This window comes from Ursus americanus, chromosome 10 (assembly GCF_024610735.1).
Source record: "Ursus americanus isolate L20-20 chromosome 10, mUrsAme1.1.p, whole genome shotgun sequence".
Lineage (NCBI taxonomy): Eukaryota > Metazoa > Chordata > Mammalia > Carnivora > Ursidae > Ursus > Ursus americanus.
Window position 1 is genome coordinate 32,896,631 of NC_142136.1, and position 16,795 is coordinate 32,913,425.

Below are 16,795 nucleotides of genomic sequence, written 5' to 3' on the forward strand. Positions count from 1 at the left end.
ACCATTACCACTATCAAACAGTGAACATATCTGTCTCCTCCTTTGCACCCATCACTGTTTATCCTGCCCTTTTGTATATTTGGAAATTTTCATAATCAAAATTTTTTTAAAAAGGGGAAATACTTATGAGGCAGATCAACAAGGTTTGGTGAGCGAATGCTTGGGAATTAATGAGAGAAGGGTCTAGAATGATTCCTAGGTTCGTGATAGGAGTCCCTGAGTAGGTGCTGGTACCATTTATTGAAATTGAGGGACTGTAGAAGAAACTTGAATTCAGTTTTGTACAGGTCAGGTTTGAGGTCACAATGGGACGTCCAAGTAGAGATGTCAAGTAAGCAGGTGTTCAAGTAAAAGGAACAGTTTGGCCTAGAGGTAAAAATTTGGGAATATTGGCATATAGTAACTAAAGCCAGGGCATAGAAATGATCAAGACATTAAGCACAGAATAGGAAAAAGACTGAAGGGGACAAAGAAACTCTGAAAAATTGTCATGTTTTATGATGAGCTAGAAGAGGAGGAGGGAGGAAAATGATGAGTATACAGCATAGCGGAAGCCGAGGAGGCACAGGGAGAGAAGGCTCCATCTGCGCCGATCCCAGGGCCACATTCTATAGTTTTACTTTTTGCTCAGAATACGTGACTTATACACCAGTAAGTGGGGGCATACTCTTGAAAGATGTCCCCTTCAATACATTAATAAGATTAAGTTTCTGAGCCTGCAGAGCTGAGGCCTGGACTATGGACTCCAAATCAACCAAAGTAAATGCTATCTGGTGAGGACTCCTGTTGCTAACTGGCTGGCTTGGTCGGGTGACCTCCAAACCTCAGGAAATCTTTCTTCAAAGCATTTACAGTACTTATTACTTTCCAAAATAAGTAAGATTAAACTATATTTTTTTTCCTCCTGCCCCCCTCTTTTTCTTTTTGCATATTCTTAGCCTCTCGAGATTTTAGAGGAAAAGGGCATCGGGCTCATTAATAGCTTCAACCTTCTCTAAGTGTGGGAATCTTGCTTTAAACTTTCTGATGGGTGATTATCTAACCACTGTTGGTGCAAGATAGTGAATTTGGAGTACTCTGGGTCACTGTCATAGTTCTTTTTAGAAATTCTTATATCAAGTTTGATAAGAATAAAGCCTCTCCTCTGGTGTTTGAGACATCATAGAGTTCTTTTTCAAAGCCCTTTGAGAAAAGGATGAGGACAAACAATTCAAAGTTTGAATGCCTTATACATTTTAGATTTTTCATGCTTGTTGAATGAATGCGTGGATTAATTAACGCATAGAGCATTTAGCTGCTTCTGAAAAGTTGACTATATACTATTAACTTAGTAAGAACTGTTAAAAGAACATGGAATTCTTTCGTGTCAGAATCCTTTATCACTGCAACATTATTATCTTTAGGAATTGATCTTATATCCATGAATTTTTCTTGAATGAAAATCCAACTATGCTAAGGCCTATATATTTTTTTCCCCAAAGAAAGCTGATAAATCAAAATATTTTCTCCTCCTTTCCATCTCCCTGGGGTGGGGGTGGGGACACAAGCTGTAGAGTATACTGGAAAGAGCATGGCCATTAGAATTAGACAGTCTTGGTTCAGATCCACTTCTACTATTTATTATGTGTCTGATCTTGGGCCATTAAGTTACTCTGAGTCTCAGTTTCTTCATTTTAAAAATGAAGATAATGCTTAGCTGGCAAAGTTACTGTGAAGATTAAGTAAATTAAGGAGTAGAAAGCATGTAACGCAGCAACTGGCTGATAGAATGAGCTTGATAGTGGTAGCTATTACTCTTACATTTGGACATTTCATAAAACATTAAGCAAGAAAAAAAAGAATTTTATGTTAATTTTGTTTTTATTTATTTTTTAATAAGAAAATGCCAAAGCCAGGAAAGGATATGATAAACTTAGAAAGCAAAGCGATTCACAATAGCCAAGAGGTGGAAGCAACCCAGATGTCCAACAAGAGATGAATGAATAAGCAAAATGTGGTATATACATACAATGGAATATTATTCAGCCTTAAATAAGATGGAAAATTTGACATATGCTACAACATGGATGAGCCTTGAGGAAATAATGCTAAGTGTAATAAGCCAGTCACCAAAAGACAACACTATATGATTCCACTTATATGAAATCTAAAGTAGTCAAATTCATAGAAATGGAAAGAAGTATTTCCAGGAAGGGGAAAAAGAGGAAAAGAGAAGCTGTTTAATGAGTATAGTTTCAGATTTGAAAGATGAAAAAGTCTGGAGATTTGCTGCACAACTATGGAAATATACTCAATACTACTGAACTGCACACTTAAAAATGGGTAAGATAGTAAATTTTATGTTTTGTGTTTTTTACCATAATAAAAAAAAGGAAGTGGTAAGGAGAAAGAAAGTGAAAAAGTAAAGGTATGGAAATTTGGAGAAAAGGCAAGGGTTGCAGCGACATTAAGAAATGAGCTATAATAGATTCCATGATACTAAAAAAAAAAAATCTCTAATTTCTAAGACATTAATAAAAGAAAAATTTATATCACCGGGTCTCATCCATGCCCAAATTCATCAAATAAACATTTACTGCTTCAGTTGAAGGCACAGTGCTAGATACTAAGGACCAAAAAAAGCATAAGAAACAATTCTTGCCTTCAAGGAAATGGACAAGTATAAACAGTTACTATAAAATACGGTAAACAGGGGCTCCTGGGTGGCACAGCGGTTAAGCGTCTGCCTTCGGCTCAGGGCATGATCCTGGCATTCTGGGATCGAGCCCCACATCAGGCTCCTCCACTATGAGCCTGCTTCTTCCTCTCCCACTCCCCCTGCTTGTGTTCCCTCTCTCGCTGGCTGTCTCTAGCTCTGTCGAATAAATAAATAAAATCTTAAAAAAAAAATATGGTAAACAGAACTAAAGAGATATAAAGTACAGAGAACTTCATACAGATTATTGTGGTAGAACAGATAAGACTTTCTGGAGGGAGTGGCATCTGAATTAGAAATCCACAAAGGTCTTCAAGAAGCTTTCATATCACAATCTGTCAGGAGATTAAGGGACGGGTGAAACGGGCAATGGGGATTAAGAGGTCCAGTTATAGAATAAATAAGCCCTGGGATGTAATGTACAACTAGGGAGTATAGTCGGTAATATTGTATTAACTTCATATGGGGACAGAGGGTAATCAGACCTATTGTGGTGGTCATTTCATAACGTATAAAAAGATCAACTCACTATGTTGTACATCTGAAACTAATACATTATGGTATGTCAAATATAATCCAATAAAAAAAAACAAAACAATCTAACTCTGAGATTTATTAATAGATATTATGGTAAGAAATGATAGTAGGAAATTTTTTTTTTTTTGATAGTAGGAAATTTTTAAAAAGAAATTACATCTAGAAATGAAAGGAAGGAAAGAGGGATGAAAATTAAGGATTTGGAGGAAGACTTCCTCAATTTCTTCATCACTGTTGTTTCTATTTCTTAAATGAGCTCGTGATTTTCCTACTTCTGTGCCCTTGTCCACACCTTTACTTTAACCTGGATAATCAATCAGTATTCTTTTATATTAAAATATCATATAATAAAGGATGGACAACACTAAATCATAAAACGCTTTTACATTAATAATTAGAGTTGAAAATAAAATGAGACATTTTCTTCTATCATTTTAGAAGGAAACAAATTATGTCTACAACTTAACTTAGTTTTAATGAATTATACAAGTATTCTGGATTTAAAATGCATGCCTAAGAAAGGTCATATTCACAAACTTTATTGCAGAAAGTCATATGTTAGAAAATGTTTAGCTAAATGAAACAAGGAGGGGGAATGGGATTTTAGGGTCTTCAGGCCAATGATAGATTTACAAGTATATATTACTATCAAAGGCTTTTCCTGTTCTCTCACTCAACTAATAGTTCTGTACTATTGTGATTTTCAAAGAACACACTGAACAGATAGTATTCTTGTTTCATATCTACAAGGATAATCATTGATATCACTGGTGTTCATTAGGACGTAGGGAGTGATTTTGCTACCCCAGGGGACAGGAGACATTTCTGGTTATCACAACTGGGGGGGGGGGGTGCTACTGTCATCTAGTGGTGGAGGCAGAGATGCTGGTAAACATCCCACAGTGCAAAGGGCTGCCCCCCACTCCCCTCAAACAAAGAATTACCACTACTATGTTCAGTAGTGGTTGAGAAAATCCTCATATATAAAAATATATTTCTTTTTCTTTTCTTTATTTCCCTCCTTCCCCCCTCTTCTTTAAGTTTTCTCTCTTGAATGAGAAATAGAACGTATTTTATGTCAAGAAAAAGAGAAAATGGTACTCTTTTTTCCCTCATTGACTAGAAATTTGGTCATCCTGTATCTGAATCAGCACTGTTTTGACCAATTTAACGAGAGATTTACACCAAATTTTTACTTGACCAATGAAAAAACAGATTTTCTACTAGATTTTATTGATTAATGGTCACCTGAAATATAAGGAAAAACAGCCCAAAGAAATAATCAGCAATTATATCCACCTATATAAATGATATCTGACCACCATTACTGGGCATTTGTAGTGTCTTCTAGTAGATTTCACAAATGATTCTGATTAAAAAAAAAAGTACGGTGTTTTGGTATTGCTGTTATGACATTTAAACCTAGTATTTATATAGTTAGAAAATATACTCACCAATATGACAGTATTTAGCCAAATATTTATAAGCCATGTACTTTAAAAATGCATTGAGAATCACGAAAGCTCTAAAATTTAAATCATAAGAGTATATATTTATTTTGTAACAAAACAGATAAAACCAAATACAAAGCATACTATTGTTTGCATGTCATACATTTTGATTATTATGCTGAAATATGTTAATTTAAAATAAACTTTAGTCGTTTAAAAAAATGCCAAGTACATGATTATGACTAACTTTTTGTTCATCAGAGAAAGAACTTCGGGAGTAAATAATGATACAGCAAATCCGTCCAGAACACTAGGTCTTCATCTTTTGTTTCTTAGACCACTCAGGTGCTTCTTTTTTGGTCTGTTTAAAGAAAAAAACAAGAAAAAAAGAAAACCACAAAAATCAAGTAAAATGCTTATAAGGACATAAGAGAGGCAGCTCAGAGAACTAAGAACCTATATACTATTTGGGCTTTGTATGTAAAATTACAGTAAGTAATTTCTTTTTTTTTTTTTCTTTTTTTTTTTTTTAAAGATTTTATTTATTTATGTGACAGAGAGACAGCCAGCGAGAGAGAGAACAGAGCAGGCGAGTGAGAGAGGAAGAAGCAGGCTCCCAGCAGAGGAGCCCGATGTGGGACTCGATCCCAGAACGCCGGGATCACGCCCTGAGCCGAAGGCAGACGCTTTAACGACTGCACTACCCAGGCGCCCCAGTAATTGCTTTTCTTAATTCAGAAGGACACTTAAGGGCAAAGGTTCTGTCTTTTGTCAGAAATAATCCCCCACCTGGTAGGTCTGTGTTTTCTGGCTCAAAGCCTGTATTTAACATGTTGTACACAGGTAAGTATGTATGAATTGATTTTATTTTCAAAGAGAATTATAAAAAAACTGGAGGACATGGATCTTTTCACTTGTCTTATCTGTCTGTATATGGTTAGTTATTCACGCAGTGGATATTTACTAAAGAATTACTATAGACCGAAATCACTGTACTTTGAGCTTCTGAATCGCTAAGGCTTTGCTGGAGTACTTCTTAGCTCTACTGCTCAATCATTTCAATCTAAAGAGAGCCTTGCTGTATGGAGTAGTAACAAAAAACCAGGGGAGGTAGACTGTTCCAGAAGAAAGCGCTCAGAACTCCTTACATAAGGCACTGCTTCCGATCAAAACGTCCTGTTTTATACAATAAATTACGATAAATTAAACATGAGGTTTACTTCTTTCCCACTGAGATCTGCTTCAAACTAGGAAGGACTGTATTCCTAAATATATATACGTATGTGTAGGCATATTTATCTTTTTTACATTGTTTTATATTCTATAGTTGATGTACAAATTGTTGGAAGTGACCTCAATGATCAGCTCCTCCTGGCCTTGTTCGTGCTTTGGCTTCAGCTACCACTAACTAAGCTGGTAGACTCTCCTCCACTCCCGTCTATACACTAGGGCTCTAACCTGAGCTACAGATACTTTCACAGGAGGCTCTCCATGGATGACTGAAATTCAGTATGGCACAATGAACTCTCCCAATCCTCCAGAGTCTCTGTCTTGGTGAATAGTGTCATACTTAGTCATCTAAACCAGAAATATCTGATTCTTTGTCATCCTAGATTTCTCCTTTTCACTTATGACATCCATTCTAAACAGTCTAAAATTTAGCTTTTATTGAAGTATCTTTTTAACTCATTCTGTTCCTATCTTGACCCCACTGGGCCCTTCTTTTCTGGCTTGAGTCCTGCAAGACCTTCCTAATTCTGATCTGGCTCTCTCTTCAATTAATCATCCATAATTCTTCCAAGCTTATCTTTCTAAAATGCAAATCTGTATTAAAACACTTCAGTATTTCCTTCTTAAAAAGAAAGTTCAAAGTCCTTAGTATTAAAGGTAAAAGAGAGGCTCCTGGCTGGCTCAGTCTGTAGACTGTAACTTTTGACCTCAGGGTTTTGAGTTCAAGCCTCACACTGGGCATGGAGCCCACTTAAAAAAAAAAAAAAAGATGGGGCACCTGGGTGGCTCAGTTGGTTAAGCTTCTGCCTTTGGCTCAGGTCGTGATCCCAGGGTCCTGGGATGGAGTCCCACTTCAGGCTCCCTGCTCAGTGGGGAGTCTGCTTCTCCCTCTATCCTTACCCCCTGCTCATGATCTCTCTCTCTCTAGTAAATAAATAAAATCTTAAAAAAAAGAATAAAATGCACAATATTAAAAAAAAAAAGGTTGAAGAAGCTTCCATGGCAAAATCAGGAAATCAACGGAAAGGCCAGGTGCTACTGCTAAGAGAATTGAAAAGGGGCAGAGGCTGGGGCTCCTGGCTAGCGTAGATGGTGGAGCATACAGCTCTTGGTCTTGGGGTTGAGTTCGAGCCCCACCTTGGGTGTAGAGATGACTTAAAAAAAAAAAAAGTGGTGGGGTGCCTAGGTGGCTCAGTTGGTTGAGTGTCTATCTGACTCTTGGTTTCAGCTGAGGTCATGATCTTGGGGTCATGGGATGGAGCCCAGACTGGGGCTCTGTGCTCAGCAAGGAGTCTGCTTGGGATTCTCTTTCTTTCTCTTCCTCTGCCCCACCCCCACTGTGTGTGTGTGTGTGTGTGTGTGTGTGTGTGTTGTGTGTGTGCATGCGTGCACGTGCTCTCTCTCTCTCTAATGGATGAATAAATCTTTAAAAAAAAAAAGTGGCAGAGGCTAACTAAATCCAAAAGAAACCAAAGTACAAATCAGAATGCTATTAATTGGTAGTAAGACATATAACTGTCATTTGGCCTGGAATGCCTGCTAGTTTTACCAGCACTCTTTCTTTTCTTTCTTTCCCTTTTTTTAAACAGTCACAGACCATAAGAAGTCACAGTAAAACTGAAAAATTGTGTGGATCTCATATATACAGATGGAGAGGTTTTGGGTGACTGGAAAAGGTGAGCCAGCTAAATAAAAGTCTAAGGTTTGCACATTCTCAAAAGAATATCTATGCCAGTGTTTTTGAAACTGTAGGTCTCTTCAATTATATCTCAATAAAACTGGAAGGGGGGAAAAAAAGAAACTGTAGGGTCCTACCATGGGTAAGAAAATCAATTTAATCGGTAAAGACCAGAATGGAGAAAAAAAAAGTCAACGGACTAGAAGAGAATAGAAAACGTCAGAGTACCTGCCATAGCTGGGCTAAGTTCTGTTTTGAGAAAGCGTGTGACCAGCACTAGGTCACAATGTGAACTCTTTTTTTTACCTGTGGCTCCTGGGCAAAAAAATCTGAAAGTAGCTTCTACAGACCAAGCTACATACACTCAAGCTTACAGCCAAGGGTAGAGAATTTGTACATCTGTGTTTTCTCAATCAACTGATACAAAAAATATTACTGCTCTGTGTACATGGGAAGAAGATAAATAAGACTTTCGATATTAAAAAGGAATCTTAAGATCCAAAAAGACACTAGAAGAATCTCAGTGGCAGACAATTCTTCCTGACTCCTTTTATCTGTGTTTGGATCACTGCAGACCATCTCCTCCTCCCTCCCCTCCCCACCAATACATTCTTTTATCGGGTGTGTTAATGAAGTAGATTTGCCACAGTCAAGTGTACCTCTTTCTAGAGATTAGCTGCTTTTCCACTGCATAAATGGACTTTTGAGATATTTGATCTCTTATAGATTCCATTACATGAAACCTTTTCTATAGGTATATATGGCATATAGCTTTAATTTTTATGTGCTGGTTCAGGTGAATTGTATTTGTGATTTTATAAAGAAACATTACAAATTAGTGAAAACTTTGGATTATCAGTTGAGTGCTAATAAACCCTCAAGTAAACTGTACGCCAGATTTAGGGAAGAGCTCAGAGGGCTGTGGTAGAAACAAATGACAGGATTAACTGGAAACCTACCAGGACTAATCTACCATGTTACAATGTGATTCTGGAGATAAATAACTGATAAGATAGGTCCCTTTGTGTCACGGAGAAGCAGTCAACTAAAACATTAATATATTACTTGGGGATTCTAACACATTGAGAAAGTATGTTAAAATGAGAATGAATGATGATAATGCAGACATCATAAACCTGGTGGATTATTCCTGGAGCCTAGAAAAAGAGCTAGAAATTAAGAACCTATTTGTGTTCAACCACCAGAAAAGTGCCACTTTTCTAAAGAAAAGAAAGACACCGTCTAGTAGATACAACTTTGTTTTCCGAAAAAGATATAAGCTGGGAATCACAGAAATAAATATTTAAAGAGTGTTCACAGGCAGGGCCCAACCTAAGCGAGTCCAGGACAGCTGACCTGGCTTTCCTACCAACTAAATGAGAGACGGTCCCATATCATTCGACCTTCACTGCCCTACTTCCATGCTCACAAAGAAATTCCTCTTTCTAAATTAGCGTACTAGCTAAAGTACATCAGGAAGAAGTTGCAATTAGAATTCAGGATGCTAGAAACTGAAGTTATTTTTTTGAAATGTAAATGTACATGGCTACATATCTTGAGGTCTGAGCATACTTTGGTGAGATAAATCTAGATTCATCATCAAAAAAAGTGAGCCCAGAGCTTGGATACAAAGGTCACAAGAAAGTGTTAGAGGTGTGAGGAGCTGTTGATCCCCTCAGCCTCCAGAGATGGCTGGCAGCCCCTTCAATCTACCAGCAAAGTTCCTTTAACCTGGCGTGACACGCAAATATGTGGTTATGTCTTGAAAAAGGCTGGGAGGCGCAGAGTTAGCCCCCCACCCTGTAGAAATGCTACCCAGCACGGCATCCTGTGTCACTTGTCTCAAAACATTCAGTTGCGTTCATTATGTTACCGTATTATAAATAACCGCTAAATTCATTTGTGATGCGTAATGAGAAAAACTGTTTTTATAACCTACCTACTTAGAAAAAATAATTTTTAAATTGTGGCAAAATACACACAAGATTTGCCACCATCATCATTTTTAAGCGTACAGGTCGGTGGCATTAAGTATATTGACATTGTTGCACGGTCGTCATCACCGTCCGTCCACAGCATGCTTTTCCCCGTGTGTAACTGAAACTCTGTCCCCATTAAATGGTAACTTCCCACGCCCCCAGTTCCTAGCAGCCACTGTTCCATTTTCTGCTTCTATGAATCTGACTACTCTAGGTATATCCTATCTACTTTTATTTCCCCTTTTGTCCTAAGGAAAGTGTTAATGGGTCAGGAAGTGACTGAAGTCAGGATAAGAATGTAGTAAGAAAATAATGAAGTCCTGGGATGCCTGGGTGGCTCATTGGTTAAGCATCTGCCTTCGGCTCAGGTCATGATCCCAGGGTCCTGGGATGGAGCCCCGTGTCCGGCTCCCTGCTCAGTGGGGAGCCTGCTTCTCCCTCTGCCTACCGCTCCCCCTGCTTGTGCTCTCTCTCTCTCTCTCTTTCTGTGTCAAATAAATATATAAAATGTTAAAAAAAAAAGGAATAAAGTCTAGATATAACAAATACATATTAGACATCCTATTACTGAATAATGGAAAGAAGCACAAATTAGAAAATAATTTGTGAATATTGCACTTCTTCTGCCTTTGGAATTTCTCTCTAACCCTCATTACCACCTGTCAAAATCTAAGACATTCTTCAAGGCCCAAACCTCAAATACTTTCTTTCTGCAGGAGTACATCAAGGTCACCACATCTATCCTTTCTTTAAATTTTCATAGTATTTAGCACTTTCTTTATTTTACTTTAAAGTAGTCCACCCAACTTCGTCTGTATCGAAATGATCAAATAGTCTATAATGTTTAGCAAGGGTTCCTGCATGTAGTCAGCACAAACTTGTTGAACTAAATTGTACTTATTTGAACATTTTTTGTCTTCCAGATGACCACATGTAGCCTTCTAAATCACTTCTACGGCGAGAGTCATGTGGTCATAGAGCCATTTATGTATAAATTACATAAACTTAATTTACTCGTCCAACAGATGCTAGCCATTGAGATAACCAATCTAAGTTAAGGTCTGAACCCTACCGCAAACTCACGGTAATCTGGAAACTTCATACACAATGTACTGGTGCTACAATTCTTACGATGTTCACTGCCCACCCTGGAGCTGGAGGCTCTTCATTGTTTCAATGATGACAATCTGCTTGGAGAAAAGACGTTAGCAGGATTGCTAACATCTGCATTTTTATTGAGAAAATAGTGACAATGATATGAATCCTGAGTACAAATGCCGGTTTGGAAAAGGATGGTAGCAGAATACTAGCAAAAGTTAGTCCCATGCTGCTTTGCAAGGAAAAAGGAAAGTTGCTCCAAAGAGGATTAGAACGGCTCCGGTTTTTTTAGGAGAGACGTAAGGCTAGAGAACAGGCTAGCACAGCTAACATCTACCTTGAGAGAGAAAGTAGATGATTAGGGGGAACGAACTGGGTGTTTATGAATGAGAGGGACCGAGATGGTGCTGCCCGTCGTAGAAGGAGCACTAACCATAGTCTGGGCACTAACCACAGCCTTGGGAGTTGCTGCTGTCACTCTCCCCGTCCTTTTAGTGTAACACTCAAGTTGCCCACCCAGTAGACTTTTAACAGCTAAGAAGATAAGTAAACCAGGAAGGCACATAACCGTTTTTTTTTTTTTAAAGTCCTCAATTAGCAAATATTTATTGAGTATCAGCTTTGTTCATGAGCTGCTCAAGGCAATGGAAACACAGCTCCTATCCTTACAGCACTTACATGCCCCGGCTCAATCTAGTCTGTGTTGGTGCGTTCAATGCCTGAAAAACAACTCTGCCCTGTGATTTCAGTGGCCAGAACTAGAGAAAGGTGTCTATCAAATGCACCTTTTGGGGTCCTCTTCATATATAAATATCATGCGGGCACTACAAAAGGCTCATACGAATATAAAAGCACACAAAGACAAACGTCTCAAGCTCTTCCTCTTCATTCTCTTCTATACCACAGCTCTACCTCTACCCTATTGCCCCATTGACAGTAATTTTGTTTTCCTCATCTTCTCAATGAATATATGAACACACATCCATCCACCTATCCAGCATTAAATTTGATAACAGGGAAAAATATCAATAGCAAATAATTTCAGCCAAAGGATCTGGAAGCAAATTAGAAATGTTTCCATTTTAGTTATAAAACTGTAAGATTATGAAATAATTAGATCTTATTTTCAAATACTTGCATTATAAACTCCTTATTAACAAGATCAGATGAGACGTAAGAAAAATGTTGCTATGGAAAATTGAAAATATTCAAAATAGTAACTATAAAAATTATAATGCCTGAAAAGAATAGTAGCATGTTAGTATAAAAGATGTCCAGACCTCATTTCATATGATCTCCCCCTCATTTTACAGAAAAGAACCAGCTCAGAGTGTTTAAATGACTCCCTGCAGGTTATCCAGTCAAGTCACATGAACAATTTTGCATTAGCACATAGTCTGGATTTGACCGGTTTCCAGTGTTAGCTCTCCGTTTTCGTTAGGGTATAGCTGAGCTCATCTCTCTCTCTCTTTTTTTTAAAAGTAGGCTCCACACCCAACATGGGGCTTGAACTCATGGCCCTGAGATTAAGAGCTGTATGCTCTACTGACTGAGCCAGCCAGGCGCTCCTGAGCTCATACCTTTGAAAAAATTTCCCTTATTATAAAAGAAATTAAGTTTATTATAGGAAAAAACCCCAGAAAACACACATAAGCAAAAATGACATAAAAATCCACCCAATTAATACTTTATATTTTGAATCTTCTTAATTTTATTCTCACTGCATAACCTTCCTTTGAGGTACTGGAGAAATTTTACTGTCAATTATATACTGGTTGCAGTCAGTGTATCTGAATCAGGTTACCAGCCATTTAGAAATGCAGGAGGTCAGGGTCAAAAGGAATAGTTCACTGCTTGGAACAGAGAAGGGTCAGAACAGCAGATCAGAGGGTGTGACAGGCTTTACCTATTTGGCTGTATCTTGTGGTTTTCATCTGACTTTACTTATCCCATCCACAACTATGTATTCAGTTTGCTCTCTTCTGATAGACTATAATATAACAGACATCTCATATTGTCTGCCATCATCTTAGCCCAGTTTCTGAGCCATGGTCCTTTGGAATAAATAACTTATTTGGTACCATGCGATTCCTGCTCACTAGTAAGAGCGGCCATTCAGTAGCCTGGCTAATAACCTTAACAAGTCTTGCCACAAAGGCATATCACCCAACAAAAATAAGCTGCACCAATCAGATTCTTGTTTTTGGAAAATACACAGAGAACTAGGTTATAAGAGAGTAGATGTGGGAAGGAAGTATGTCTCAAGACAAGGGGCCAAGAGCAAGTTAATGAGGAAGTGGAAACTATGAGTAAGCAGAAACTGGGAGAGAAACAAAGAGAAGCTGGTGTACCACCAGAAGAAAAGATCCCAGGACACAGCTGCGGAAATCCGGAAATCCGTATAGCTGCCTTGTTTCCTGGCTGGTCAATCTAGGCTTCCTGTTTTCTCTCTCTTGTCAGCTCAGTCTCCATTACCCCCACATGGATCCTTACAGTAATGATCCCTTATTCCATCTAAACTGTAACTCTCTGTCATTTTTTTGAAAAAGGATGTTGAACCATGTAATCACCAAGCAATCTCTCATATCACATTGATCTTGAGCGGCATTATCTGAATGTATAATGAAGCAGCTTAGATCAGAAGCTCCCATACTTGACTGATTATTATAATCATCTTGGAAGTTTTAAAAAACAAAGATTCTGGGGACTCACTAAATCAGAATATCGTAGAGAAAATCTGTCTGGTTTTGAGTCTCTGCTCAGATGGTAAAAAACCATGTTTCTTCTGGGAAATTAAAGCAAGGATGGGAAACCATGTTCAAGTGTAATATTTAATAATGTTACTATTTGATTCTGTTGCCTTTTTATTTTTATTCTTATTTGTTAAAATATCATTTTCAGCATTTGCTCTTTTAATCCAAATTTTTCTAATTTTTTGTTTTTTGAATGATTTCTGTACACGTACATTTCTACCTAAAAATGCATTTCAGTTTATGTTAATATGATTGGTTTTGTCCTTTATGAAGAACCTCTTAAAGCAAAATATACTAATTAGAAATAAGAGGGGGAAGGAGATATTTTGCATGTCTTTTGGGGGAAGGAGATATTTTGCATGTCTTTTTATTCCTAGGTAAATTAAAAAATTATACAAAATGTCCCTCTGATTCCCCTACAACAAGTCCTGAGGATTGGAGGAGGTAAATGCTAGATTAAGGCTCATTTCTGGGCAAGTCCAGTATGTTAACTACAACCCAACTATCAGTTGTAAGGTAGGTAATACATACATTCAGAAAAGGAATTAATATAGGTTTCTCAAGGCCTCTTAATAAAACTGAAAATTAGTTTAAACCAATATGAATAAGAGTAAGAAACTTAAGTAAAATATATTTATGAAAATCAGAGATATTAAAATTCTAAGTCAATTTTGGTTGTACTTACAAAGAGTGTTGGTTTGGGTATAAATATATTGTCTTCATGTTCTCTAGGCACATTTAAAGTCTTTGATTTATGATTCTCTGTCATACTTTTTGCATCTGTTTTAGTAAGAAGAAACTGGTCCTCAGAATGCTTACTACGCATATTGGTGACAATCTGTTTCATTGCTGCCAATTCCTGTTGATACACGAAAAAACAGAAGATAATGGCAAGTATGATTTTAGCAAGCAGACTAAAAATGATTGATGTTAAGACATTTATTTTTATTCTTGAAGTAGAAGGAACATTTGAAGCAATCACTCTATGAATGGGGAAAGCTGTGAAACTAACGTGTCAATGTACAGTGATGCGCGTAATTATCGATTCATGTCATTAGTATTTTTAGGATGGTAAGTGGTAGATATATCATGCCATGCTCTAGTGGGTCCCTGATTTTTTCTGCACATTGGAATCACCTGTGGCACTTCAAAAACTACTGATGTCTGCGTCCCACCCACAGAGACTGTGAGTAATAAGGCTGGGAGATGGCCTTGGCTTTGGAATTTTCTAAAGATCTCCAAGTGATTCCAACGGACAAACCCGGGAACCACTGGCAGAGCTACTTTCTGCCGAAGCTTTTCTACTCCTGTTGCTTGAGTAGATTTAGGCACTTTTTTCTCTTCTACCCCTTCAATTATTCCATTTCTTTTTGAAATCTTGTAAGAAGATGGTAGGGAAAAAGAGTCCAAAACTTTTTTTCTTGCCTACTAATCACCAGTTCAAACCTTAAGTTTAATGCAATTTCAGGATTTCTTTAATCACGGCATCCCCTAATCGTTTGCAAATGAAAACTGGAGTTGGCTTTAGCAGTTGCTGATGAACTAAGAATTAATTATGCTGAACTTGTTAAAGAGCTCAGATCACAATTTTCAGTCACTCCCTCTTCTACTTTGTCTTTTATTTCTCCCCACAGTCAAACCTTTCCCATCTCACACTAATTAGTGGATATTTATGATTAATTACTAAATTCATTCAATCAAATACAAACATATGGAGAGAGGACACACTGAACTCTCCTTTACCTTATTATCTGTAGACTAGTGGGGGGCTATGTTGGAAGTCATTTTTTTCCTATGATTTTATTTCCTTTTCATGCCAAGACACCAAAGTTATGGTGACAGGAGAGATGTTCTGCTCCCTTCTACTAATCTGTTTATAGACATCAGCTCTGGGTCAGAGCAAGTTCCTACAGGCCTTTTTTTTTTTTTTTCCTGGCTGTCATTAGTTCTATTTAGAAACATCTAGCTTGAGTGGGTATTTTAAAACAGAGCTGTTGAGTTCAAGCCACTGAGCATTAATAAATCTTAAGGCCAACAGAGGAGCTGGAAGAAATGGTGCCAGAATCCCTTTTCTCCTTTCTGAAGTTCTGGGGTTGGCCTGGCGGATGCACATGAGAATGAGTACACCTTCAGACACCGCCTGTCTGGTATTTGAGCCTTCTGAGGGATCTTTTTGCTTTCAAGATTATGTGATTTCACTTATATGCTCTCCATAGTGAAGTACATGATCACTGATTTGATGCGAAACATGTCAGGTATTACGGGAGATTTTAGCTTCTGTTCTACTTACCATTGTAAGTAGAAGGGAAAGGGGAGGTGATGGTCTCCGGCCTATCCAAAGAAAACTTTCAATCTGAAAGAACCTACGTTTACTTGCCAGAACTTTTATATCTTGGCATGAAGATAAGATAATGGGAAAAAATAACCTTTAACACAATCTACTACTAATCTACAGACTAATAAAGTAAAGGGGATCATATTTGCTGGGGAAGGGGACAGGCGCGGCAATGATGATGAGGAGGAGGGAGAACAGGAAGGAGTTTCAGGTGCACTAGGCAGAGGGCTTGGGCTCCTAAGCGCCCGGGAGGAGGCTGTCAGTTTGTTTCTATTTGCCTTCCTTTTGCTGCTGGTAGAGGAACAGTTAAAGGAAACAGCTCATTCCTGATGCTGGTCAGGAGACAGAAGGGAAATTCATAGGTCTCTGCTTCACCCAGACTAGGATCACCTCGATTTAGGGTGTTGTCACAGTCTACGTTCATTCTTCTGGCTGCATTAGACAATGTTAGCATGGTTTCTGAAATGCAGGTAAAGAACACGGTACAAGCAACACAGTTCTATAAAATTCCTATTAAAAAAATACAGCTACAATGGATACCAAAAGAATGTGTAGAAAAATTTTGTTCAGTTTTATTATGTTTGGTCACATAAATGATCCATCCCTTTTATATCAATGGTATATTTGGGGAAAGAAAATTCCACTTTAACATCAGATAGTATCCACAATATGTACTGAATACACAGAAAGCCAAGCACATGTACTAGAAATATTTTAGCATTAGGTTAGAAGTAAAGACACATCTATTCCTGACTCTGTTATTCACTATGTAAACTTAGGCAATCTACTCTGGTTCAATGGGCTTCAGTTTCCCAATTGATAAAATGTATGCTTGTGTTACCTTTTTGGATATTTGCCAGTCTCATAAGTGAGTATGTTTATTTTGCATTTCTTCTATTGTGAAGTTGAGCAGCTTTTCATATATTTAAGGGTATTTGATATTTTTGTCCCATTTTTCTCCTGGGTGGTCATTTTCTTACACATTTCAGGGAGCCCCTTATATGTTAGAGATTTTAGCCCTTTGTAATATGAGTGGCAG

The 16,795-nt window shown here is 37.8% G+C and overlaps 1 protein-coding gene across 4 annotated transcripts in view; it reads right to left on the bottom strand.

Annotated features, from left to right (window-relative positions):
• Window positions 1-4,794: 4,794 nt before the first annotated feature.
• Window positions 4,795-16,795, bottom strand: part of PIBF1 (progesterone immunomodulatory binding factor 1) — a 197,859-nt gene continuing 185,858 nt past the window's right edge. The window contains exons 17-18 of one of the 4 annotated variants that reach the window (XM_045810903.2): window positions 14,107-14,280; window positions 4,795-5,044 (exon numbers count right to left, since the gene is read on the bottom strand). In XM_045810903.2, the coding sequence (XP_045666859.1) occupies window positions 4,994-5,044; window positions 14,107-14,280 (225 nt within the window). In that variant the 3' untranslated portion in view covers window positions 4,795-4,993. Of the gene's footprint in view, window positions 5,045-6,883; window positions 10,758-14,106; window positions 14,281-16,795 lie in introns of those variants that run through there. The other 3 variants (XM_087865098.1, XM_045810904.2, XR_015725925.1) reach the window with 3 other exon arrangements.